Below are 25,520 nucleotides of genomic sequence, written 5' to 3'. Positions count from 1 at the left end.
CACCTCCGTTCTGGGGAAACACGACTTCCGATTTTTTTTTTAGGTAATCAAAACAATCATGGCGACCTACAGGCAGGTCGGCAGGTTGTTCGGTATTTCAGCAAGATTGACGCGACCGTAAGTGTCTCCGTTTGTCCTTGGTTGATCTGTTCTTTCATTTGTCCTTGTCCTTTCATTTGCACGAACGCGCCGAACACGTCACCACCAATGTTAAGCGATTAGCAAGCCAAGTCGGAGAGTCACGCAGTTGCTAGTGTTAAATTGTCGCGAGTTTTCGGTGCTTGTATTGTTCATCAAATGCTTTTTAACGTATTTTATTTTGTAGATATTAAGATATGCGTATCCAGTTAAATGTGATACACACGAATCATTTTTCTGGCAACTTTCCAACTACAATTTCGTCTTAGTTAAGAGCCGATTATAACTGTCGCGTGCAAATCACTAAATTTGAAAATTCGCGATTGTGTTTTGCGATTCGATCTCGTGTCAAAAAAGCTGGAGCTGAGTGGAGCTTTCTGGTGTAAAGGAGCATTGAAAAAGTTGTGTTCAGAAAGGGGAGGCCTTATCCGCTTTATCTAAGTGAACTGAGCCCTGTCTGGAGCAGACTGGTGCTCAAGGGAGGGAAGGGGGGCAATGGCAGACAGGGGAGGTCGTCGCCCGTATAGCAGAGTGGACTGAACCCCATGGGGCAGATATAATATGACACGTACTGCTTTGCTCCTGCGTTAAAACCTTTCGCTATACATTGTGTATGTGGTGATAACATAGGTATGCTTGATAACATTGTTTATGTATGATATTGGAAAGTACAGTAAGTTTAATCATTTACAGATGTTTTATATTAAGACAGTCGGTGTAACAGAAGAGGACACAGGGCAAGATGGAGGCAGATGACCCGCTGTGGCGCCCCCTAAATGGAGAAGCCAAAAATAATAGTAGGAGAAGACAGATTATTTAAATAAAGCCTTTATTTGTTGTATCTTTATAGTACTGAATTGTTTTTCACCTGTTGTAATACCTGAAAAAGGCTAGTGTAAACAATAACATACAGTATTCCAGTTGCCAAAAAGTGATTTGTGGCTAAAGGGTTAATATTGCTTCAAAAACACTTAGGTTTTATCTTTTTAAAAATCATACACTGCTCAGCCGCACAGATACAGGTTTTTCGGCAGGTAACATTGGCATGAGTGCAAGTTCCCACAGACTGGACTCACATTCCTCAGCATGCAGGAATACAATCCATCTTTAGGAGTCATTAAAGTTATCTTTAGCCAGACCTGGTGTTAACATCTCTTCTGAATGCTGACTGTTCTCACCTGGCAGTAAAATGTGTCCTGGATGCGTCTCCTGTAACCTCATATGATTGCATTATGTATATTATGCCCACTTTTTTACATGAAATTAATGTTAATACGTAGAAGAAGAAAGAAGACGTATGGCACACAGTGTAAATATTTTCACAGTGTCGACAAATAAATAAACGTATGAACGCTGATTTTAAAAAAAAAACTGCTTCTCAGGCGATGTCAGCTGAGGAGATGGTGACATTTAGTAAAAGTGGAGGTAAAACAAGCCAGTCAGTTGGAGGAATGTTGTTTATTGGTCCAGGTGCAAAGTATAATTTCAACACATTTCCACTGAACTGTGGAGTTCAGTGGAAAATGTTGAAATTATACATTTTCTACTGCCCTCTGTGTTCAGACACCAACTGCTACATTCAAATTATGCCATTGGTCTGCCCTCACGTCACTGGTTCATGCTTTCATCACCTTGTCCCATCAGCACGAGGCCCATTGTCCCAGACTAGAGGAGGTCGTTGTCGTCTTTCTCTCACCACTGCTGGAAGCATGGTGTGAGAGGCTTGTCTCACTGAGCTCCTCACACAGATTTCAATACCAGACCACATCCCCTGCACTGCTCCCCTCCCTCCTCTCCGTCACTCAGCTCTCAACCCACTTCTTTTCATTTTTCAGAATCAGGCATTGGGCGGAGACTCAGAAGATGGAGTTTAATTATCCTTTACACCATGACAAGAAATCACACATTTCTCCAGCTACGTACAATCAATGACTGTTTCCCATGAGTAAATTTTCTTTTTTTTCTGTGCCCTCTCAGTCTTGCTGGTTGTGGACATCAGAGTGCCGGGTTACACTGGCCTTCACACATCACTGGAGTCTCAAATAAATGGCCACAAACGCCCCACTGGGTTGTTCCAGGTGTGTATTCCTGCGGAAACCTTGGGGCTCTCTTCAGTTGGAGAAAACACTGTATATTGTTGGCTGATGTTACATTTGTAACATCTGTTCTTTGTGTTGTGTCTGTTTAAAGTCAGGACCATGTTTGTGCAGACACAGGACACACCAAACCCAAACAGTCTCAAGTTTCTTCCCGGTCGTGTTGTCCTTGAATCGGGGACAATGGATTTTGCCGGACCCCGGGACGCACATTGCTCACCCTTAGCCAGGTATATGTTACTGTCTAAAAACACAAAATAATTGAACTAATGATTAGGAAAAGTATTTTCCTACATTATGCTGTTTGATTGTAACAGGAATGCACAAGGTATATAATAAGTTTCTTATAAATCAGAACTGAACTCAGAAAAGTCTGATTCTTATCAAACACAGGAACTGTACATTTCTGTGGCCCCAACCAGTTGTCCTCAAGTTTTGGTCCAGCCTGTAACATTTAGGACAGGTGTTTTTTTGGCAAAATTTGAATATAATCGCCAAAGATACTTTGCAATATGCGTTTCATATGTACACAAGGGGCTTGCTTTAAGGATTGCTTGGTCTACAAAGGATGATGATTGGCTTTGCCCAACTTTAATTAGTTGTGAGCGTTAAGTTAGCATTTCCAACTTTTCTTTTCCTGTTTTCTTTATTATCATTGCAAATAATAACTTCTAACAAATCTTAGTAGGACTTATTCTTAGTGTCAGACACTTACAAAGAGCTGTAGATGTTGCTTTTTATAGATTATGTTGAAAATGTGCAGATTATGTAATTGTTCCATTGTATTCTGTATATTTGAATAGTTGTGACTGTGTCCTGTCTAAAACCCAAATCTACTGCTGCCTGTCTTGGCAGCAGTAGATTTTTTTTATCTCTGTGAATTGTATTCCAGGTTCAATTAAAAAAAAGAAAAATCTATTAATATAATAATGATTGACCTTTCATTTACCTTTAAAAACAAATTCAGGTTAAACTTATTGCATATAATTAAACCTCATGATGTTTTTGTATTGTTTTCAGGCAGCTGTTCAGAATCGATGGAGTCAAGAGTGTCTTTCTTGGCTATGACTTTATCACCATTACAAGGGTAAATAAAAGCTTTCTTTGTTTTACCTCCATGTAACATACGTTGCCTGAAAAACATATATTTGTCTTCTCTCTCTCCCTCTCTCCCCCTCTCCCCCTCTCTCAATGTTTAGTCTGATGCAAGTATGGAATGGAGAGTCATCAAACCTGATGTGTTTGCTGCCATTATGGACTTTTTCACGTCTGGACTACCTGTTGTCAATGAGGACAGCTCTCCCAGTGCAGACACAGGTAGAGGAATTAACTAGCTGCAGGGCAAACAAACTGGTAGAGCAGGCTGTGGTTGGATGTGTGAACAATATCTCCACTACTTCTTCTTATAGCACCATCGGATGACGATGATGAAGTCGTCGCTATGATCAAAGAACTGCTGGACACTAGAATAAGGTAAGTGTTTTGTGACGATGCAGACTCTTATCAGTGCCTGTTCCTCGTCCTCATGGTGTTTCCTCTCACATTCCAGACCAACAGTCCAGGAGGACGGGGGTGATATTGAGTATCGGGGGTTTGAGGACGGCGTTGTTAAGTTGAAGCTGCAGGGCTCTTGCACCAGTTGTCCCAGTTCCATTGTTACACTGAAGGGTGGAATCCAGAACATGCTGCAGTTTTACATCCCCGAGGTGGATTCAGTGGAGGAGGTTTGTTTTTCTGCCAGAGAATAGGCAAATTTTCTGGCTTTGCTACATGTGCTACACGTGTTTTTAATTTCCTGGTTGATATTTTCGCTTGTTTATTGTTGAAACAGTGGGGACAAACTACTGTTTATGTTTACAACTATGACCTTTATTGTAACAGTTTTAAGTTTAAAAAACCTTATTGCATAAACCAGTTTCCCTTTGGCATTTTTAAATATGTGTATTTGTTAGTATTCAAATACATACACAGGACTTTAATATGGAGTCGGCCCCCCTTTTGCAACTATAACAGATTCGTCACAGCTTGTTTCGTTGGGAATTTGTGTTCATTCATTCTGTGGAGCATTTATGAGGTCCAACATTGATGATGTTGGACTGGCTCACAATCTCTGTTCCAGTTCATCCCAAAGGAGCTCAATAAGGGTTGAGGTCAGGGCTCTGTGTGTGGCCAGTCAAGTTCTTCCACACCAAAGTCAAACCATGTCTCTATAGTCCTTGGTTTGTGCACTGGGACACAGTCATGTTGGAATAGAAAAGGGTCTTCCTCAAACTGTTGACCAAGGAAGCATAGCGTTATCCAAAATGTCTTGGTATGCTGAAGCGCTAAAATTGTCCTTCACTGGAGAAAAGCAGCCGAGAGCAAAGCCTGATTGATACACCTGAATTCAATGTTTTACATGTGTGGACAAATACTTTAGTCCATATAGTGTACCTACTGTGGGCACAAGGCAGGAGAATATGGGACATTAAGAAGATGAGAAAGCAGCAAAATAAAGATGAGTTCTGCCAGAGATGGAGAATTTTAGTTTCTCAAGCCCATTCAGTGTGTAATTTAGGATATGTATCTTTAAATGTATGCTATTCATCAGCAACAAACGAGGACACAGGAAAAACCCACAGAGACACATTTGTGCAGCATGAAACTGTGACTTAAACGTATGTTTTTTCCACAGGTGAAGGACGACGAAGAGGAGATGGATGCACAGGTTTGAACCACAGTTCAAACCTGTGCAGAACATTTGCACACATTCCCCTTCTGCCAGGGTCATCTGCTTTAATACAGACCATAGCTGCAATAATTCTTTTTTTTTCAGTGTAACTGTGTGAAAGACCTCGATGGTTGTCATTCATGTCACACTGTGACACTGCTTGTTTTGTTGTTGTTGTTGTTGAATAAGAAAAGTATCTCACCGAATAAAGGACAGAGCAGATGACTGTGGTTCTCAAATAGTAATTGTTATTATTTTACATTATTTCATATACTCTTACTTGTAAAACTGCTTTTAGGTTTTAAATACATATACAGTTCATGGCTGTATGAATGTAAATAAACTTTATTGAGATATTTTAAAACTGTGTGTGTGTGTGTGTGAATCTGTGTCTCGCATGATCAAATGGTCATTTCATTGTATTTTATGATGCAGACTGCATTATTTATTTGTCTTCTCTCTGTCCCACCAGTGTGTTACAGTTAAACTGATATGGACATCTCTTGTCAGAATCACACTAAATTGTATTCGCATTTTTACATTTGTTGAAGGTTGAGGGTGGTAATCTGGGTAATCCAGCTTCCACCTTAAATCATGAACATGCAGATCACTTTAATTAGACACTTAATTGTGGGTTTGCGACGCTTGATAGATTCATCGACTATTAAATGAATCGCCAACTATTCTGATAATCGATTAATTGGTCTGAGCATTGTTAAAGTTTATAAAATTTTTAAATTTGGCAGACCAAACAAGTACAACACTGTCTGTCTTGCCCACGGACGTGCATCCTGGTTCCTTCTGCCACGTTAGAAGTACCTGCGTCAACATTTGCTTTGAATGAAAGGCCGCTCGACCAATCAAAAGACGCCATGAAATTCGGTGGTTACTGGTGATTGGCTGAGACGATAATGGGGCGGGGCCTTTAAATGACAGGCTTGTGTCTCAGCGGCTTCCAGTGAGTAGTATATGTTCGTGGTAGCGCATCTGAAATCATGTGTGGTGAGTACCGAGTTAATTCTACGTGTATATTTTTCTCTGTGGGCGATGTTCGTCTCTCTTTAATCACCAGAACAGCAAACTAAGCACGTTTTAAAACACCGCGAACGCTGGTGTTTGTCAAATTAGTTGAAATTAGCCAGGGGTGGCTAAAGCTGAGTTAGCGAACACAACTGTGTGAGCTGATGTTGCTCATGCTGTTGCTGCTGTTAGCCACCTTAGCAAGCAAACGTTTAATTTCCCGGTACATGTGACGTGTGCTTTGTGATGTAAAGTGGTCGAATTCAGAAAATAACCGGAAAAAAACACGCTGTCCTGCTTTCTTCACGCTAACCACAAACGGCTAACGTGGTTTGCGCAGACTTTACGCCCCTCACGTAGTTTACATGAAAGCTGCGACACTGATATGTTAATGTCAAGATACTTTGACTAGCTGTGAGTTGATTATGTTGTTTTCTAATGGCTGGAGTCTCCCACATGCTTTCTGCCCTTGAATAAGGATTAAAAAACGGTGCCATATCACTGCCATATAGTGTGAATTTCTCTGTGAGATGAATAAAGTATCTATCTATCTATCTATCTATCTATCTATTATCGAATATAAGTGTTCTTTCAAAATCATGTAAAATACTTTGATATATTGGCATGGGGAAAACTAGACGCAGTATCAAATCAAATAAAATTAAACGAGTAGTAATGTATAATAAAGAAATGGTTTTAAAAAGAGACCACAACCAGAGGTTCTAACAAAATGTGGAAAGCCTTAAATTAATCTATGAAGCTTGGAGCCACGGTTCTCAAACTGAGCATCTTCTGGTGGTAGTTAGAGGAAATTGAGAAATACTGTTGTGTTGTGTTGTATATATTTGGGAATTCCCCATTGTGGGACAGTAAAGGTATATCATATCCTATATACTCAGGGTGGGAACACTGGATACCTCACGATATGCAATACATGGTTCATGATACGAATAATAGCGATACAACGATTCTGTGACAATCAATATTGCATGACAATCATATAGCGATACATTACGATATTTGTCTAACTGAAGAAACAAAACACTAATGTGAAAAGTTAAAAGTGCAGGATTTATTCACAACATGGCGAAAAAAGTGCATAAAGTCTATGTATTGAACGTGGATGGGGCATCTTGTTACGTAGCTTTCTCCAAGCAGAGTCACCACGAGGAGACATCAAGTCGTGACCCCTGGCAAGTGAAACTGGCAGGGACCATTTACATTAGAGTGCCTTTAATTTGTTAATTAAAATATCAATATTTGCCCTGACATATGGATTATCATATTGCACGAGGAAGGACAACGATATATGGCCAAATCACTATTTTGCCCCACCCCTAGTTTAAACCAGGGTTTAATCGGAATAGAGGAATTTTCACTGGAGTGCATTAAAAATGAAACAAAAAAATAATAATAATAACAAAAAGTTAAATTAGAGTCACCTTATCTCTCTCTCCATCTTAATCTAATGTCACTATACCAGTGTGTGTGAAGTATATGTGAGGAAGAGGAGGATGATGGTGTTACTTTTAGAGCTCAATATTTTTTCAGGTGCTACTTGGTATAAACATTTTGAGAACCGCTGGCTTAGAGCACACAGTCAGTGTTTTATTTCCTTTAAAATGTTATTTAACCGGGAATATAACTCACTCACATTAAATCTCTCTTTTGCTACAGTGTGCTGACTCCTGGCTAAGACAGGCAGCCATGCATGAAGGTTTTAGAAGGGACAAGGTGACTTTCTGTTACAGAAAATTCCTCATTTAAAGCATTAAACTAGGATGTGAAGTTCAACACTCCATATTTATAATTATAAAATTTGGTTTCCAATATAATCTTATATAGATGCATAATGTGACTGACTGACTTCCTATAAGAGGACGCATTTGGGTCAGGATTAGTTTGTGGATTGTAACTGATGTCCTGCTGGTATCAGTCACTGTCCCTGTTTCTCGCCTGTCCCTCGTCGTCTCTCGCTTGTGACTGATAACTAAATTCACTCTGTCCCCCTTCACTTCCACCACAATCTTGTGCCAGTTGGACCAGTTAGTTTGTAAATATTGAGCAGTTGCATTAGGGCAGGAGCAATATTTGATCTGTAACAGGACAAGTATCTGTAATGCCTTTCATAATGTCATGGATAATAATCACATTTATATATTGAATACATTTGTAAAAATATTATATATTGCCTTTTAAAAACATGGAATCACCAAATATCAAGAAAAAACAGAGACGCGTAATAACTTATTTGTGTTATAGCACAATTTGACCATATTTATGGGCAATTTCATTGTTTCCAAAATGTGTACATATCCTTCATTTAACATTAAAAAGCCAAAGAAATACACCAGGTATTGTCTGAAATGGTAAGGTAGTAAGTATTTTAAGATCATGTAGTACAGTTAATAAGCAGTTGATGTTTTTATTCCAGAGTGTATTTACACTGTATTGTTTGTCACTCTCCTCAAAAGAAAACTTTTCACGTTTCAATATACAAAATTGTCGACCATGGTTTATTTCCATTTTTGGGATAATTGAGTTTGTGAGGAGTTTCACAAGTATCTTTCCACTCAATCCAGGACCATCTGATTTAAAAATAATTTCATTAAAATTGTTTTAAAAAAATCTTTTCACACTACAATATACATTTTGGTAACCTACAAATGTACATGTTTTTGTAACACGGGTCAATTTGTTTCCTCTATATATCTAGGATTTTAGAAAATGTGGATAAATGTCTGTGTTCATGCGAGATAATCGGCCCATGCCAAACTGTCACTACAATCTCAGGTCGAGTAGATTAGTTGGTTAAATGTAGCCTTAAAAGAAGAGACAACTGTGTTCAATAATTAATGGTAACTAGTAAAACTACATGGTAGGCATTGCATTTTTTTTTCCCTCTTTGGTGCAGCATTATTACTTGAGGAGTTGCTACTAGTTGCCTCCCTCCATCCACTGCCACTTAATGAATGAATGCTCTGTTTAAGTGGACGTTTTTCTGGCTCCATATTTGCATTTAGTTAACTGTGTAGGGCTGTGTTTCATGCCTCCCCTTTAACCATTTATTACTCACTCGCAGACCCTTCAGTATGCGTCACTTCGAGGATTCCTTGGCTGTGGATGCCAGATGTTTGCAGATAATTGCTATAAAAAAATGTGTCACTAAATGTGAATGTCTTATGAAACATATGTTGTTGTACCTCTCCATTGTCTCTCTAAACAGGTTATACTGCCATAAATAGAAAAAAAAAATATGTTTCAACCCTGCAATCCTTCCAGTAAGACTGGTTTACACACTTTGTTTTCATTGAGCCCTTAACAAGAGAGACTGGCATCACTGAGTTGAGCTTCTTCCAATTTGTCTCAAAAGAATCATGTTACAGTCCACAGGAACTACCTTGACATATCCATTCTGGTCTATTTTAATGAATATATATTATTAAAAGTCCAGTGTGTTACATTTTAGAAAGGGTTATTGGCAAAATATCAATATATACATTTAGGTATGTTTGTGTAAGTGTATAATTGCTTTAAAATAAAAATACTTTTATATTTGTAGCCTCAGAATAAGGCATGTTTCTTGCTTTACAGAGGCTCAGTATCTATATTTCTATAAAACAAGCTATCAAGAACAACACATTTCCCAGAATGCTAAGGCCACTGTAGTTTTATAATATGTTTGGTAAAGGGAGGGCATAGCATTGTTGCTTTGGGCAGTGTCTCCATTTTATTGTCACTTATGAGTCACTTATGAGACTTATCAGACCATAGATGACCATCAGTTCTCATCAACTCTTGTTGAACTGTAATAGCTGATAAGTACTGGCATAATCCATCCAAGGTGGTTTATTTTTAGTTGTTTATGGAGGAAAATTATAACATCCACTGTGGATGGCTTCAATAGCCTGTGTGATGCATTCACTGACCTGTCGTATATAGTAAACTCTGGTTCTAAACAGAAACACTGGCTGAATTACTTTTCAGTTTTTACTTACTATTATCACTTATTTTACTCATTATATATCTATTTAATAAATGTTAATTCCGAACCCGGAAAAAAATCATTCTTACCCATTGGGCCTTTACAACAAATAAAGTATACATATTATAATATATAACCATATGTCCTTGTGTGTCTTAATCCATCCATACGCATTGGTTTAGAGTCATGTGTTTGTCACAAACACACAGTATCAAATATTTTGTTCAACCAGAGATTCCAGAAGGCTTTTGCTTTAAGACTGAAATTCTCTTTCACACTTAACCGCTCTAAAAAAAATGTTTGTTTTCCTTTCTAGGAATCTTTGCCTATCTTAACTACCATGTGCCAAGGACTCGCCGTGAGATCCTTGACATCCTCCTCAAAGGACTGCAGCGTCTGGAGTACAGAGGCTATGACTCAGCTGGTGAGAGGAAAAAAATACGTATTCTGTTGCAACCACACTCTTCCTTGCTTATCAGTGCCTGTTCCTTCTGTCCCCATGGCTGTTTGCCTGGTAACATAGCAAGTCATTAAAGGTGTGTCCCAATATGATGTTAGTACAAAATTAAATTCAGCCTCAGGAGTTCTTTTTTTTTTATGTTTTCTCTATAATGTTTCACGTAGGTACTCAAAGCATGATGATGTTTACTGTTAATTATTTAAAAGCCATTAGTATGTGGTTAGGTTAGTCTTGGAATGGAAAGGAGCCAATTACTGAATGTTGTATGATTTCGTCAACATCATTAGGATTTTTGTCTTCATTCATGTTATGTTGGAGTTGTGCCAAAAACAAGACAATACAAGGTCATGGCATACTTGAGGACTTGTGATCCCCAATTTTAATGCAATTTTCATTGTGCCAGGTGTGGGCATTGATGGGGGAAATGGCAAGGAGTGGGAGTCAAATGCCAAGTCTATCCAGCTGATCAAGCAACGTGGAAAAGTGAAGGCTCTTCATGAGGAGATCCACAGTAAGTCCAGAGGGAGTTCCTCACTTAATCAGTTATTGACAACTGAATTATATCCTTCTGTACTTCTAGTACTGTTAATAAATGTTTTCTGTGTTTGTTTGACCTGTAGAGCAGCAGGATATTGACTTGGATGTGGAGTTTGATGTTCATCTTGGCATTGCTCACACGCGCTGGGCCACCCACGGTGTTCCAAGTCCAATCAACAGCCATCCACACAGATCTGATAAGACCAATGGTAAGTCGTGTCAAAGACAAACCCCATTTCCACCGGTCAAAGGAGGAATGTGTTTTAATTACATTTCACTCCTGGGTCAAATGACTTCGCAGTTAACAAGGTTTTTATCAGCTTCGGCTCTGATTGGTGTTGGTGGGAAAGCAAGACCTGGGTGAACACACTGATTTGAACGCTATGGCGCACAGTCATCTTCTGGACATTAGTATGTAAATAGCCATGAGTGCTTGTAGAGAACCTTTATTAATGTCAAGTAAAACATACAAAAAAGTAACAACAGTAACATTGTCAGTAGCTGTGTTTACATGTGCAAAAATGCATGACAAAAACTATTTTGTCATGCTAAATTATTAAAACTGAATAATTTTGGTTTCTGGACAAAATGAGACAAATTTGGGAAATGTTCGGGAAACACTGATCAATGTTTTTCAACATTTTCTGACATTTAACGGACCAAGCAAGTACTCGATTAGTTGGGGGGAAAAAATATCAACCAAATAATCGATTATGGAAATAATCGTCCATTGCAGCCCTATTCATATTACTTGTAAAAATAGCTACTGACTTCCATGGTGTTGTTGTTCTCATCTTTCTCTAACTCTTTTTTTGTGGCATGTTTATGACATCATGATTCACACACAAGTGGCAAAAAAACAGGAAAGAGCTAATTTTAGTGTGAAAGAGGCTATAGAAAGCTTACTCTTCTACACTTCTTTCTTTATACTTTGATATCTAAAAGTCATGTTGATCTCGTTGATCTACAGAGTTCATTGTCATCCACAATGGCATTATCACCAACTACAAAGACCTGAAGAAATTTCTGGTGAGGAAATATCTTTCATAAACTATTCTACACCTCTCGACATCATTCGGACTTATAGACATGAATCACACTCTTAATCTGTGTCACAGGAGAGCAAGGGCTATGAGTTTGAGTCGGAAACCGATACAGAGTCCATCGCTAAGCTGACCAAGTACATGTATGACAACCGGGAGAGTGACGACCTCAGTTTTGCCACATTGGTGGAACGGGTGATCCAGCAGTTGGTGAGGGCCTTGCTCATGCATGTTAAGTGATCAGCACATTAATGAGTTTGTCTGACCTGTTTGTTCTTCCACCAAACAGGAAGGAGCATTTGCCTTGGTCTTCAAGAGCGTCCACTTCCCCGGAGTGGCAGTTGGCACAAGGTACACCCCCACTGCTGCTGCTGTCAAACTGTTAGTTATTGCAGAATAAAGTATTGTTGGCTCATTAAAATGTTGCTGTGCAGGAGGGGAGGTCCTCTGCTGATTGGAGTGAGGAGTAATCACAAGCTGTCCACAGATCATATCCCTGTGCTCTACCGCTCCTGTACGTTTGCTATATCTGTTTATAAATGTCTGTCTAATGTTCGGGAATAAGGATGGCATACGTTTAACTCAAGTCCTTTATCTTATCTTCTCAGCTGCTAAAGACAAGAAGAGCTGTGGCGCAATTCCCAGATCAGATCAGGACACATGTCTATTCCCTGTGGATGAGAAAGCTGTGGAGTACTACTTTGCCTCAGACGCAAGGTCAGCAGATACCCATGTTTTTGTATCCACTTTTATAGCTTCAAATCCTTGACTCCTTGAAACTTGCTCTCCCACACGGTGTCTGACATGGGTTTTGTTTTTTGTCACACAACAGTGCAGTGATCGAGCACACAAATCGGGTCATCTTCCTAGAGGACGACGATGTGGCAACTGTGGTGGAAGGCCGGCTCTCCATTCATAGGATAAAGCGCACAGCTGGAGACTACCCAGCCCGTGCCATCCAGACCTTGCAGATGGAACTGCAGCAGATCATGAAAGGTGAGTCAGGCTTAAATGCGTTCACATGTGTACACCCAGTACAAATTATAATTTATACCTCTCTCTTGTAATTGTGTACTGTAATTATGTCATTATCTTGTAAGTCTTAATGAGTCACTGGCTGCTTTATTTTTTTTTTCGCCATATGCCACCCCTGAGGCTATCCTTTTTTACACCCAGGTATTTACAACACTGCTGGATCTGTTGCACAGCAGGAAAACTACTTTATTTCATTTCAGATAATGCCCGGAGGTTTAAATCTTCCTTATCTTTCACCCTTGTTGACGTAAACCTATCAAAGGAGTGTCGCTGTTAGTTTCTAGTTTTTATATCCTGTTGCAGCCATATATGTCGCCCCATATGCGACACTCCCTCCACATGCCTGCAGTCTGGCACTGTAAGCCAAGCCAGTGTTTCCCAGTCTTTCTGTTTGGGCACCCACTTTTTAAAGATGGCAAACTATCGTGACTCAAATCACAATACAAATCTACTGATTTAGTTTTGACACAGATAAACATACAAGGTCATATCAATTAGGGGCTGCTACTAAAAATTACTTTGGTAAGCAATTAATCTTGATCAATTGATGACTTGTTTGCTCCAAAAAATGTCAACAAATGTAGAAAATATACTTTGAAAAGCAACAAAAAAGAAGAAGGCATCTATGTATGTATCGGTGAACACTATTTCCACAAAACATTTTCGTCTAGGGCTGCAACTAAACATTGTTTTCATAATCTGATGATTGTTTTCTGTAAGTAAGTGTTTCCCAAACCTTGAAATTATATTCTCAAATGTCTGCAAAATTATTCAGAAGATTGAAAATATTTACATTTTAAGAAGCTGTAAATTTAGAGAGTGATTATCATAATAGTTGAATTATTTAGATGAATTCAGGCATGAATTATTTATTGATTCATTGTTGCAGCCCTGATGCCAGTTTTAAAAACTTTAACAACAGGAAATAAGAATTAAAACCATAAATGTAAGAAGCTAGAATCAGCTTTTCAAACAAAAAAAATATCATAATGTTTGCTGATTTATAGTCTTTTAAAGCAAGTCATTGCAGAATTAACTGATCGTTTTAGCCCTTAAAAATAAGTTTGAACTGTCATGCTACTTTGACTTGAAATATTAAACTGGGTACGTTACAGTTTAAAGTCTGCACTTGACAGTCTTTTGTTTTGTATCAAATCTATTGTATTAAACTACAGAGTAAACACAAAGAAAATGTGTCATTGCCCCAATAACGTATGAATTATACTTCTTTTTCCTTCTCCTCCGCTGACTCTTCCTCAATAATCCAGCAGAGGGCAGAGGTAAACTGGAGTTGGCTGCTCTTGACATTCCTTTGTGGGCCCGTCATTACTCAGCCTCTCACTCTCTGTCTCAGTTTCTGGAGCCTTTATGCTAAATAACCTAATTCACGTTACCCCAAATTGCTTTCAGAGGCAGGCTGAAAGAAAAAAAAAACTTTTATATGTCACTGTCACAGTTTGTGAGTGATGGAAAAACACTATCTCCCTGATTTGTAATGTCAGATTCTCTTCATTTGATGCATGACCCGACATTTCCAGGAAAACTTGAAAACATTACAATAATTTTTCTTTGTTTTTCCTTGAGACCTAAGTTTGACTTCATAAGATTTCTTTTTTTTGTTTTCTTTTGGAAGAGTTCACCTTTTTTCTGATCCTCCCACCACAGGCAACTACAGCGCCTTCATGCAGAAGGAGATATTTGAGCAGCCAGAGTCTGTGGTCAATACTATGAGGGGGAGAATCAACTTTGACAACAACACAGGTCAGAGAGGTTTTTCTCAGAGGAATCACTGAGGTAATGGTGCACATGAATGCATTATTCCCCCCCTTTTCCCCCATATGCTCATATGTCCCTAATTTGCTATTTCTGACAAGAAAAGCACTTTAGAAAACACCTTTTTTATTTCTATTGCCTTCAAAACAATGCACATCATAAAATTCTTACCATGTTTAACAAGGATGTCTTTTGCTGCAGAGATTCATACATGTAAAAAAAACAGGTTAAATCTACAGAAACACCATGTCAGTGAATTTTCCCCCGCAGTTCTTTGATCTCTTGACCTTTTTTAATGAGATGGGAACTAATGAAGCAAAGTGATGGATTATGGGTTTGCTTTTTAGTGATACTGGGTGGACTGAAGGACCACATCAAAGAGATCCAGCGGTGTCGGCGACTTATTCTTATTGCCTGCGGCACCAGCTACCACGCAGGAGTAGCAGTGAGTAGCCACTTGGCAAATATATTGTGTTCATTAAGCCAGTAGGAAAGTTCTGTAATGTGGCCTGACCGTTGAATGATGGTGAACAAAGCTCTGTCATTTCTTCAGACCCGCCAGGTCCTGGAGGAGTTAACCGAGCTGCCTGTCATGGTGGAGCTGGCCAGTGACTTCTTGGACAGGAACACTCCCGTCTTCCGAGACGATGTCTGCTTTTTTATCAGCCAGTCAGGTGGGAGGCTGGTACAATCTGCACTTGACCCTGTGTTTATTACTGTGTTTAAGTGTTTATGAAGGGGAGTCACTCATTAATCTCTTCTTATACCCTGCTTTAGTTTCAGCAGAGTTAAACATCTGCTGCAGTGTTGAGTACTCTTTTACCTAAACACTCTGCAGCAGTCTTGAAAATGTGTGATTTTTTTTGTGTGTGTCTAATATGTCTGCGGTTTGCCTTGTGGTTTTTCTGTGAAGCTGTTTCAAATTAGCCCCGTGTGGTGAAAAAGTAATTTCCGAACAAACTAATAAATCAGCATCATTTTGTTGTCAGAACTGTTGCATTGCATGAACTTTTGTGTTCTTTTTTTTTTCCTACTAATGCCGATCCTCCAGGAGAGACTGCTGACAGCCTCATGGCCCTGCGCTACTGTAAGGAGAGAGGGGCTCTGACTGTAGGCGTCACCAACACAGTGGGCAGCTCTATCTCCAGGGAGACGGACTGTGGAGTCCACATCAATGCCGGGCCTGAGATTGGAGTAGCCAGCACCAAGGTAAGGCTAAGCTCCCATGAGTTTAGTTTCCAAGCCCATACAAGTGTGCGTTTATCACACATGTAGTGTTGCAGGGCATAACATATGGTGACTTTTGTTATTGTTGATGTCTTCATGAGCAGAAATGATGTAGCATTATTAGTATGCTGCGTCTGTCATCTGAAAAAGGGGTCTGTCAACCAAAACTATCAGACCTGACTGAGCATTTGTCTATACGCAGCTGCAGCTCAGGGGTGGGCGGGGACAAGAAGCGCTCATCATGTCAAACTGCTGAATAAATATTTTTTTTGGTATTGTGGTATTTTTGACTCCTGGAGATACAATGACCTGGATGACTGAGAACCTTCTCAGATTTTTTGAGCATTAAAATTCACTACTGAAACCGTTAATGCTCCAACCTGTTTGCAGTCGTCTTGCTTTACTAGTATAATGTTGCTTTGGCCTCCGTATGCAGCATGATGATGTCGCTAAGCACCTTGAGTACAAACACTGTTATAGTGAGAGTTGTTTGGAACTGATGGGCTTACTCAGCTTTGTAAATATTTAAAGGTTACGTTTTTATTTTTTATTATCAGCTTAACACCAATTTGTTGCATCATTTCATCAATGAACTCAATCACTCACTACCCACTGACACTGAATGGAACCCATATGAAATCTTCATTGTGAGTCACATCCCGCCTCTTGCAAGCTGACATTTTCCCCCCACTCTGATACCAGAGGGAATTGAAGAAGCCTGACAATCTCATCTCAACTCGTGTAAAGGCAGGATTTTCAGATTCGTCCTCTTTCCAAAACTAAAAGAGTTTGCCAGTTTGGACTCAGAGCAGAGTAGAGAGGAGCAGGTCCCCCCTGGCCCAGCCCTTGGGCTTGGCTCAACGACTCTAGTGTTGCACCAAAGCCCCAGAGCATGCCTCAAAGACGCCATCATTAACTGCTTGGCTGGCTGGGCCACACACCCACACCCAGCACAACCAAATGTTGCACAGCCTAATTCATCAGATCACTGTAGAACATGTATCACATCCAGTTTCCAAATAACTCAGATTTCATGGACTTTGCCTGTTTTTTTTCCCTATTTCGTGCTAATTTGGATTTTTTTTTCTTTTCTCAAGTGGAAAATGGAAACATGCAGAAGATTTTCTTCCAGTTGATCTGGTCATATTCACGATTTATGGTATAATTTGAGACTTGAGACAAAATGCTTTGATGCTTTCAAAAGGCAAATCCTGCTGGGCATTTACGGACAGTAAATGCCTTTTTGAATCACATACCAGTGTCCTCTGGGAATTTAAAGGGGTAAAGTTTGTTTTCTAGTCCACATCTGTTTCGCTTTGACAGCGAGAGTTTCAGCTGTATGTAAGGGTGTTCATCATTGTAGGGTTACAGATGGCATGCTCTGCATGAAAAATACATTTTACCATGTGGATTAAATATGTTGGCCCGTCAGAGTTGACAACACTGGATGTCAGCATTCTGTGCAACTGTGGTTAGGCTGTTTTCAGGGGAAGAAAAAAACTGTCACGGTTTTATAGCTATTTTCTTGGCCCCACACACTGGCTTTTCTGAGTCTAGAGGGTCCCATGAAAGGGATTGGCTTCACTGGAACACTGATTTAATCTTGAAAACGGGCATGGAAGGCCGCCAAATGTGCTTTAAGATGAAGGAACAGAATAGGGCTGTGATGATGGTGGGCTTCAAGTCTAGGATGTACTGAGGTTGTGTACATTGACATTTCCAGAATTATGTATTTGTGGGTACTTCCTTTATGATTTTTTACCTCTTTAGGACCTTTTTTGGCATAAACGCTGATTTTGTCAGGACCAGTAGTCCTCATGGAGACCAAATCCTGGTCCTAATGAAGCAGAACCTCATTTCTGAGGAATTGGTGAAGTTTAGGGCTTAGATGTGAATTGTGGTTTGGTTAAGGTTGGGCTTAGGCATCAACTGGTTAAGGTTAGGGATAGGTCTTAGTTCATGTGACACACCCCAAAGGTGACACACCTGTATGTGTGCCAGGTTTTCCACCATGGGCTTGTCATCGCACGTGCTTGACTGAGCTCAACTGTGTTCATTGTAAATCTGCATGGGTGCATATTAAAATCCGCATCTCTTGCCATTTTTCATCTGGTGCAGATTATGAGCTGGACACAAAGTTCACTTTCAAAACAGAGAGACAACAAGCTCAAGGCTCCTCAAACTCTGCTGAAACAGAGGCCAAAATCAGGAGGATCACGTTGCTGCTCTGTGGTTCCAGTATTGGGCTGCAAAAGAGGAAAGCTGCTTGACCTTTAGTAACCGAGCGACTACAAGCTATATTGCAGTATCTCTGTGTGTGCACACACCAAGGGATGAGCTCTATATCTATCTATAAAGAAACGTGCTTGGTCAATATAACTGAAACTACAAACTGAATGTGTGTCCAAGGTGTGTCATGTAGTCTTAAACAGTTTCATTGTTTTCTTTATGAACTGTCTGAAAAACTATACATTTTATATAATTTATAGAAGGTGACTGAACCTGGATATCTCTACCTCCCTCTATCATCCTGCCTGACACGTATAAAAACATATGCTACTTTTCTGACTTCTCTCTGCAGGCCTACACCAGCCAGTTTGTGGCTCTGGTCATGTTTGCACTCTTGATGTGCGATGACAGGATTTCAATGCAGCCCCGACGCCGAGAGATAATCCAAGGCTTGAGAGTGCTTCCAGGTAATTCACGCTGCAGGTTTCTGCTTCAGTCAGGGGAATCGCGATCACACGCACACAAGATTTAAAACAAAGATCAAGTGCATCCATAGCCTGTTTCAATTTTTGTTGTTTGTTCAAAAAATCCTCTTGGATGAGGATGGTACAAAAAAGGGCAGGGAGGGAGGGAGGGCGAGATGGTGGCTGTAAGCCCCTCACATGTGGCTCTTGATCTAAAGCAAAAGAAGTCCTTGTATTACCCGGCAACAGGATGTTTAGATCCAGGTTTACTCCAGCTTACAGCTATAATTGTTTTAATGTGTTTTTAGACTTCCTATCTAACCTTCATATCTGTGTTTCTGTGTTATGCCCATGTTAGATCTGATAAAGGAAATCCTCAATTTGGATGACGAGATCCAGAAGCTGGCAGTAGAGTTGTACCAGCAGAAGAGTGTCCTGATCATGGGCAGAGGCTACCATTACGCTACCTGCCTGGAAGGAGCACTGGTGAGCAAAGTTTGTTTTCTGCAACTTCGGTTTTTTTCTAGGTAATTGTCTCTGAGTGGCTGTACATTCCTCTTTTGAATTGCAAAATAACAACCGAAACAACCCCACGCCTTAATTGTTATTGAAGAAAATGTTTCTCTTCATTGTCCCTCGATCCATAATCAGTGATGTAATCCATTTGTCTCCTGTCTTTATCCAGAGCCATCCTCTCAGGGCTTTCTCTTCTACTTAGGTTATGTTTGTGTGTGATTACTCACATTTACTCAGTTCCTGTGATGCTAAGTGAGATCAAGCCCCTGCAGCCTACCTTGATTAATGGGATAGTTTCACTTTCACTTAAAACATGGCTGCCAGCAGGGAAAGAAGGAAAAACTGGAGGCAACAGTGGATCAACACGTCCTGTGTGCAGTGATGTAAAATCTGGACCTTGATGCTGGAAGACAGTGGTTGACAAACTTGACTTTCCAGTAAATGAAAAGCAGTTAATATATTGTTAAATCATTGTACGTGGCAGGTTTCGATTTTATTAGGTGATGTTTTTGTGACTAAAATCAGTGTTTCCGTTCTGTCCCTGCTGGCAGCAATGTGAAACAACGGCATGCTTGGCAAAGTCTGTGTCTAACGTTCATCTCACCTTTCAGCTCTGTTCCCAGCAGTCAGTGACCTCCTCAACTAATGACAACATAATGACCACGACTAATGACCTGTTTGTTTTCCATTCTGTTCAGAAAATCAAGGAGATCACGTACATGCATTCAGAGGGCATCCTGGCTGGAGAACTGAAACACGGTCCACTGGCCCTGATCGATAAACTCATGCCGGTCATCATGATCATCATGAGGGACCACACCTATGTCAAATGTCAGAACGCCCTGCAGCAGGTCGTCGCCCGCCAGGTGAGTGCTACACTTACCAGGGACGAGACAAAACACTCAAACGGTTATACATGCAACTGGACAACCTCATTAACAGCAGCAAATATCAGAAAACATGATAGTAGAATAAATGAAGAACAAAACACAAGGCAGTAATAATTAGCCATTTATTTATAATTTAATTGAAACAGCTGTGGCTTATATTAACCACTTTATTTATTCTGCCTTAAAATGATTGAAATGAATGAAGTATTTTGTGTTTAAGTTTGGACTGAAGATCGTTTCAAGATCAAAGTCCATAGTAGGAAAGGTTCCAGAGCCTATTATGAAACCTCAGATTATGACGTGTTATGCCAGCACCAAAAAAAATTGTTTTTCCACTCCATTGCAGGATTTATTAAAAGTCAATTGTGAAAAGCGACTAACCTCATTTGAAATTTGACTGTATAAGTAGGTCTCCTCTTTTGTTTTGATGTTGTTGATGTGAACCAGATTACTTTATGTTCAAATGCAGCAGGTTCATGTTTAGTCATTTATGTGCCACACCTCTGATCCTTCACCTCAGTAAACACAAGGGTGGGGTTGGTTCAGCCGTGTGACATCATGGCTGTGGGTAATCTGCAGCAGATGTGGGCTAAAGGAGAGGTGTGGAAAGAAAAGTTGTCGTCATAATCTGCTTTCTACAGCTTGTGCGCAAGTTGAGGATGATGTCTGCGCATGATTTACAATACATTTACAGTCTTTTGTCTTGGTTTTTGTTCACAGGGTCGTCCCATTGTGATCTGTGACAAAGACGATTACGAGACCATCAAGAACTCGTACCGCACCATCAAAGTGCCTCACTGTGTGGACTGTCTGCAAGGAGTCTTGAGCGTCATACCATTGCAGCTGCTGTCCTTTCACCTGGCTGTTCTCCGAGGTTATGACGTGAGTATTGTCTCAAGCTCAGCGGGAACTGGTGATCCAAAGTGTTTTGCTTGTTGGAACTTTTCCCCCTCAACACTCACGACACGGATAATGTGCATAATATGTTTCTAGTTCTGCAGTCTAAAAACCTTTTTAGTCTCATGAAAGTGTCAATCTTTACACATGCAGCAGACAAATAGAAAGAATGTTAACATTTGGGATGAGCCAATATTTTAACATTGGCTCATCCCAGCATCAGTATCAGTCCAATATTGGTCAAAATTACTGGATCAGATATTGGAAAAGGAAAAGTGAAATTATCATTAAAACTTAAAGGTCAATCATTCAGTCAGATTTGATTTATATAGCTCCTTTCAAACGAATATAAATTGTAGCACAAAGTGCTTTACACAAGACATGGAGCCAACAAAAAATATATTCAAAGAGACAAAGTAACAAAACGGTCAGGAAACCCCATCATCAATGAGGAAACATTAAGGTTGAATAAAAGTAACTGAAAATTACAGCAATAAAGGTTAAGGAAAGCAGATACCAAAATAGCTTAAAATACTCACATAGATTAAAGGCAGGGCGCGTCTGCAGTTGGAGCATTGTGCTTTTAAAAAATGGCAGGCTTACGGTGGCCCAGAAGTACTTAAACATCAAAGACTTGAACGTAAAAGCCACAAACACCAATGCAAAAAGCAACAACTGTAAATGTAATACAGCATGAACCCTCTAGGACACCATACTGGTTATAGCTAGGTAGTAAATGCATCAGCACAAATGTCTCATTAAAAAGAGTGAAAATGGTGTTAAAAAGAGAGACAAATAAGATTAGTGAGCCAATGAACTGATGACCTGTGTTATATTTTATCTTTTGACCTCCTGTTTTTATTACAGGTGGACTGTCCAAGAAACCTGGCCAAGTCTGTGACAGTGGAGTGAAGTACACCATTCATCACCAACAACAGAAGCCCGGCAGACACGTGGTCAAACATACAGGGACAGGGAGTGTGTGTGTGTATGCCAAAGCCAAGAGAAGACAATGTCCCATCTGTGTCTTGTGTCACTGCCTTATTTTCTTTCTCTCTTTTTTCTTTTCTTTTTTTAAATGCAGTCTGTACATCATTTGTTTGCATCTTCATTGTGCATAGTAGCTATATGTCACTGTTTTGGGGCTTTGAAACCTTTGGCAACACAATCATGTAATTTTTACTTCCATTGCGGCAGGGTCTGGGCTGGCACTGGTGTGGTGTTCATCACTGTTTTTTTTTTTTTTTTGGAATCTGTAGAGCTCTGGTCGCTGAAGTCAAGCAATCCTGACACGCAGCAGTCAAAAAACAAAACACCATTTTGGCAGGAAGCCGCGCTGTCCAAGTCCTTAGACGACATATATGTCACTGGCTGTTTTGATAAAAGGTGAAGATGGTGGAGAGATGATGTTGCTCGGGATACCAAAACAGTCAGGACAAGCAAAGTGGGGTAGTTGGATCCCTGAGTGTGGAAGGTGGAATCAACCTAAATGAATCGGTTATTCTTGACTCTCATTGTGCAGTTTCGGTTGTATAATAATGACGATGAAGACCCTTTAAGCTGTAGGCGGGGAACAGGCTGCGCTCGATGGCCATGTCAGCGAGATATACAGTGCGACAACTTATCTCGCAAACGACACAATGGATCACATCCAGCAAAAATGTTTTCACAAACTTGGGATGAGTAGCTTGCACTGGTCTGTCCCCTGTGACTGTCATGTGGTATACACCACAAAGCGGTAGACATTGAAGGGTGTGAGCTACATTTGCAATAAACTGTCTCAAATTATTGGCGGCCACGCAATGACCATTGCAGTCGCTCCACACCCCAACCTGCATGGGGGGGTGTGAGAGTCTGTAATATATTACTTGTTCTCCGTGGCTTTAGAGTGACGGCTTGAAATCAGCACTGACTCCGTTCATTTTTTTTTTGCAGCAACTTTTCCTGCCAACACGGCGGGTGTTAACAAAGTGAGTCACGTGACGTCTGTGGCTCTGTAACTGACACTGGCCATTTGGGTTTGTCCACATTCACGCTCAGATCTTTTGAGCAAACCTGTGTGTGTTTGCCCTGGTCGGTCTCTCGGGGAGCTGCTCTCAAACTGACAGTAATGTTAGGTATTTGAAGGCTGGATAATTTCTTTTCTGTAGTGCAATTATTTGTAGTTTATTTTTCTTTGGCAGCTAATAATTTGAAATGTCTTTGCTTCACAGTGGAGTTCTTGAATCATTCCAACCCACAAGTCATTGCGTCTTCATAATTGCAGCACAGTTTGCCAGTTCTGACTTTCTCTCTCGGTCAGTCATCGTAAGTCAAATCACACAATATTTAATACACAATTGTGTAGAAATCTTTTTGGATAGGTTACAAAGGCTTGTGCTTTGTATAAATTGAACTTTTTCATATTATGTGACCAAACCTGTAGTATGAACATTCAGGTTTTGGTCTGAGTCTGAGAAAGCTTTGTTTTGCTGAGCTTCTTGCAGCAGAGTGAGATTTAGTTTTGTCACCATGCACTGTTTTTGTTTACATAATTCTCAGAGAAGAGCTTTGATACTGTGAAGTTCTTGTGTGCTCTTCTTTTACTGCTCAATCACCAATTTCTGGTGGCGTTTCTGATTTTTAAAAACAAAAAAACCTGAAGGAATCAGAGATGAAGTTACTAACCTGAAGTAGAAGTCGCACCCAGCTGCCACCTCACACCCTGCCATCACTGCTGCAATGTGGGACCATGTGTTGCTTTATTCTTGTTTCATGTTAGATTATCATGCAAAAAAAATATTTTATTACTGAATTTACTCTTTGATTTGAAATGTGAATGTTACTGTCAAACCAAAAACGTGGCTTTCAACAATGGCTTTGGCAACTGTAGACCAAATTATATACCTTCTCTTTTTTTTTTTATGTGTTAACCCAACAACACTACACAAACATATACACACTTATATGGCAGCCCTGTAGTTGTTTATTCACTGGACAGTCATATGAGTCTGATCCCAGATGTCATAAAAAAAAAAAGATGTCTATCTTGCATTTGCAATCAAGCCTTACATTTCTTTCCTTCAACATTGAGCTTTTCATGGAGCTGATTGAAAGGGTCAACAATGTTGCTGGTACTTACTCACACACATACATGCAAAATTATATTTGCTGACTGGAGACATCAGTAGCAGGGATTCTTCACTCTCTCAACGTCTGTTGGCTCACTTAGGGAGTCGGGTACTATTTATTAGTGGAACCGATGCAATAAAGTGTCAAATATGTCTCGTTTTTAAGAGTCTTTTGATGGGAAGATGGGTCAACGAAATCAGGAAAAGGTTGACAATATTTGGCGTATGCTGTGCTTTATTAGACTAGGAAGCAAATCGCAATTATTTTAAGAAATTTCAAAATTGATGGTTGGGAACTTGAATATAGTAGGTAAATATTAATATCTTGGCTAAGATTTTTGTCATGGTTCTCAAACTGTGGTACCTGTACAACCAGTGGTACACGAGCTTCCTCTGGTGGTACTTGGTGGTAATCAGAAATACTGTTCTTTTGATTTTGACCAGAGTGGGTAGAAAACTAAACAAATAACAAAGAAACCAAAGGAAATTAAATAATAATTGGTCACCTTATGTCTTATTCCATCTTAATCCAATGTCACTATACCAGTGTGTGAAGTATATGTGAGGAAGAAGAAGATGATGAGAGCAAATTATCTTATTGGGAATAAATCTGCCTCCTGTGAAGAAAAGTCCATAGCTGACTTTGCTCGGCCTATTTTCACCACTGTGCTTTATCGTTGGTGATAATGGTGTTACTTCAAGAGCTTAATGTTTTCTCAGGTGATACTTGTATCTATATATGTAAGAAGTTTGAGAACCACAGTGATCACAGATTGCAAATGATGTTAAATGAGGTGTTGGAGTGTCCAGTCAGTCTGTAAAGAGAGCGGCACTGATCTGATGAATCCACATAAAGTCCTAATGGTGGAGACAGTGAGTCTGAAGTTGCTGTACAGAGCTGTCAGGACCAGTTGTGCCACATGGACGAACGCCGAGGTGCTCATGAAAACAGGCTTAACATTTTGCAGAGTCCTGACACGACATGAAACACAGACTGGACAGATCTCCCTCCTCCTCCTTCATAGGGTGGAAAGCAGCTGCTGCTTGTGAAGATTGGTGATGAAGGCCAGGTGGAGCAGCTGAAGCTTCTGTGTTGGTGAAACTCATCTCATGAGAAGAACATACCTGCCAGCGTTGGTTGACCTGAGGAATGTGTTCAGCCTTTACATGGTTGGCAGGTAAAAATAAAATTATTGGTGAAAAAAGGGGTCACCACAACAAAAGGAGCCGCTAAAGCAGCTTCACGGCACATTCCATAATCATTGTAAGTTGGTACTAGTAGTTCCACTTGAGATGTTGGAGAGAGAAAAAACATGGATGCAAACAACTTGTCTATGGCTAAATTGAATAGTAATGTGTATGACTGACCTAATGTGAAATTAACCAAAGA

At 40.0% G+C, this 25,520-nt stretch overlaps 2 protein-coding genes across 2 annotated transcripts; both read left to right on the top strand.

Annotated features, from left to right (window-relative positions):
- The first annotated feature begins 2 nt into the window (after positions 1 to 2).
- On the top strand, positions 3 to 5,308 carry nfu1 (NFU1 iron-sulfur cluster scaffold homolog (S. cerevisiae)). The gene is made up of 8 exons (XM_058636055.1): positions 3 to 117; positions 2,116 to 2,216; positions 2,329 to 2,464; positions 3,255 to 3,321; positions 3,434 to 3,551; positions 3,644 to 3,707; positions 3,784 to 3,958; positions 4,909 to 5,308. Exons 1-8 carry the CDS (start codon positions 59 to 61, stop codon positions 4,945 to 4,947), a joined length of 759 nt encoding a protein of 252 aa, XP_058492038.1. The 5' UTR covers positions 3 to 58; the 3' UTR covers positions 4,948 to 5,308.
- Positions 5,309 to 5,817: 509 nt separating this feature from the next.
- gfpt1 (glutamine--fructose-6-phosphate transaminase 1) lies at positions 5,818 to 22,506 on the top strand. Its single transcript, XM_058636341.1, has 19 exons — positions 5,818 to 5,946; positions 10,266 to 10,373; positions 10,813 to 10,920; positions 11,030 to 11,155; positions 11,917 to 11,975; positions 12,065 to 12,199; positions 12,279 to 12,340; positions 12,424 to 12,503; positions 12,598 to 12,706; positions 12,822 to 12,985; positions 14,690 to 14,785; positions 15,145 to 15,242; positions 15,351 to 15,471; positions 15,849 to 16,006; positions 18,606 to 18,720; positions 19,076 to 19,203; positions 19,932 to 20,099; positions 20,844 to 21,005; positions 21,888 to 22,506. Exons 1-19 carry the CDS (start codon positions 5,940 to 5,942, stop codon positions 21,930 to 21,932), a joined length of 2,049 nt encoding a protein of 682 aa, XP_058492324.1. The 5' UTR covers positions 5,818 to 5,939; the 3' UTR covers positions 21,933 to 22,506.
- The last annotated feature ends 3,014 nt before the right edge of the window (positions 22,507 to 25,520 follow it).

Source organism: Solea solea, chromosome 8, assembly GCF_958295425.1.
Source record: "Solea solea chromosome 8, fSolSol10.1, whole genome shotgun sequence".
NCBI classification, from domain to species: domain Eukaryota; kingdom Metazoa; phylum Chordata; class Actinopteri; order Pleuronectiformes; family Soleidae; genus Solea; species Solea solea.
The sequence above is the reverse complement of the archived record's forward strand: the minus strand, read 5'-3'. Positions and strand labels throughout refer to the sequence as shown.

Bases quoted from the DNA above. Each gene is read 5' to 3' on its own strand.
- nfu1 (XM_058636055.1), top strand. From the start codon at position 59: ATGGCGACCTACAGGCAGGTCGGCAGGTTGTTCGGTATTTCAGCAAGA. The intron at 118-2,115 runs GTAAGTGTCTCC...GTGCCCTCTCAG, and splicing joins TCAGCAAGATTGACGCGACC to TCTTGCTGGTTGTGGACATC. The intron at 3,322-3,433 runs GTAAATAAAAGC...CTCAATGTTTAG, and splicing joins ACTTTATCACCATTACAAGG to TCTGATGCAAGTATGGAATG.
- gfpt1 (XM_058636341.1), top strand. The intron at 11,156-11,916 runs GTAAGTCGTGTC...GTTGATCTACAG, and splicing joins CAGATCTGATAAGACCAATG to AGTTCATTGTCATCCACAAT. The intron at 15,243-15,350 runs GTGAGTAGCCAC...TCATTTCTTCAG, and splicing joins GCTACCACGCAGGAGTAGCA to ACCCGCCAGGTCCTGGAGGA.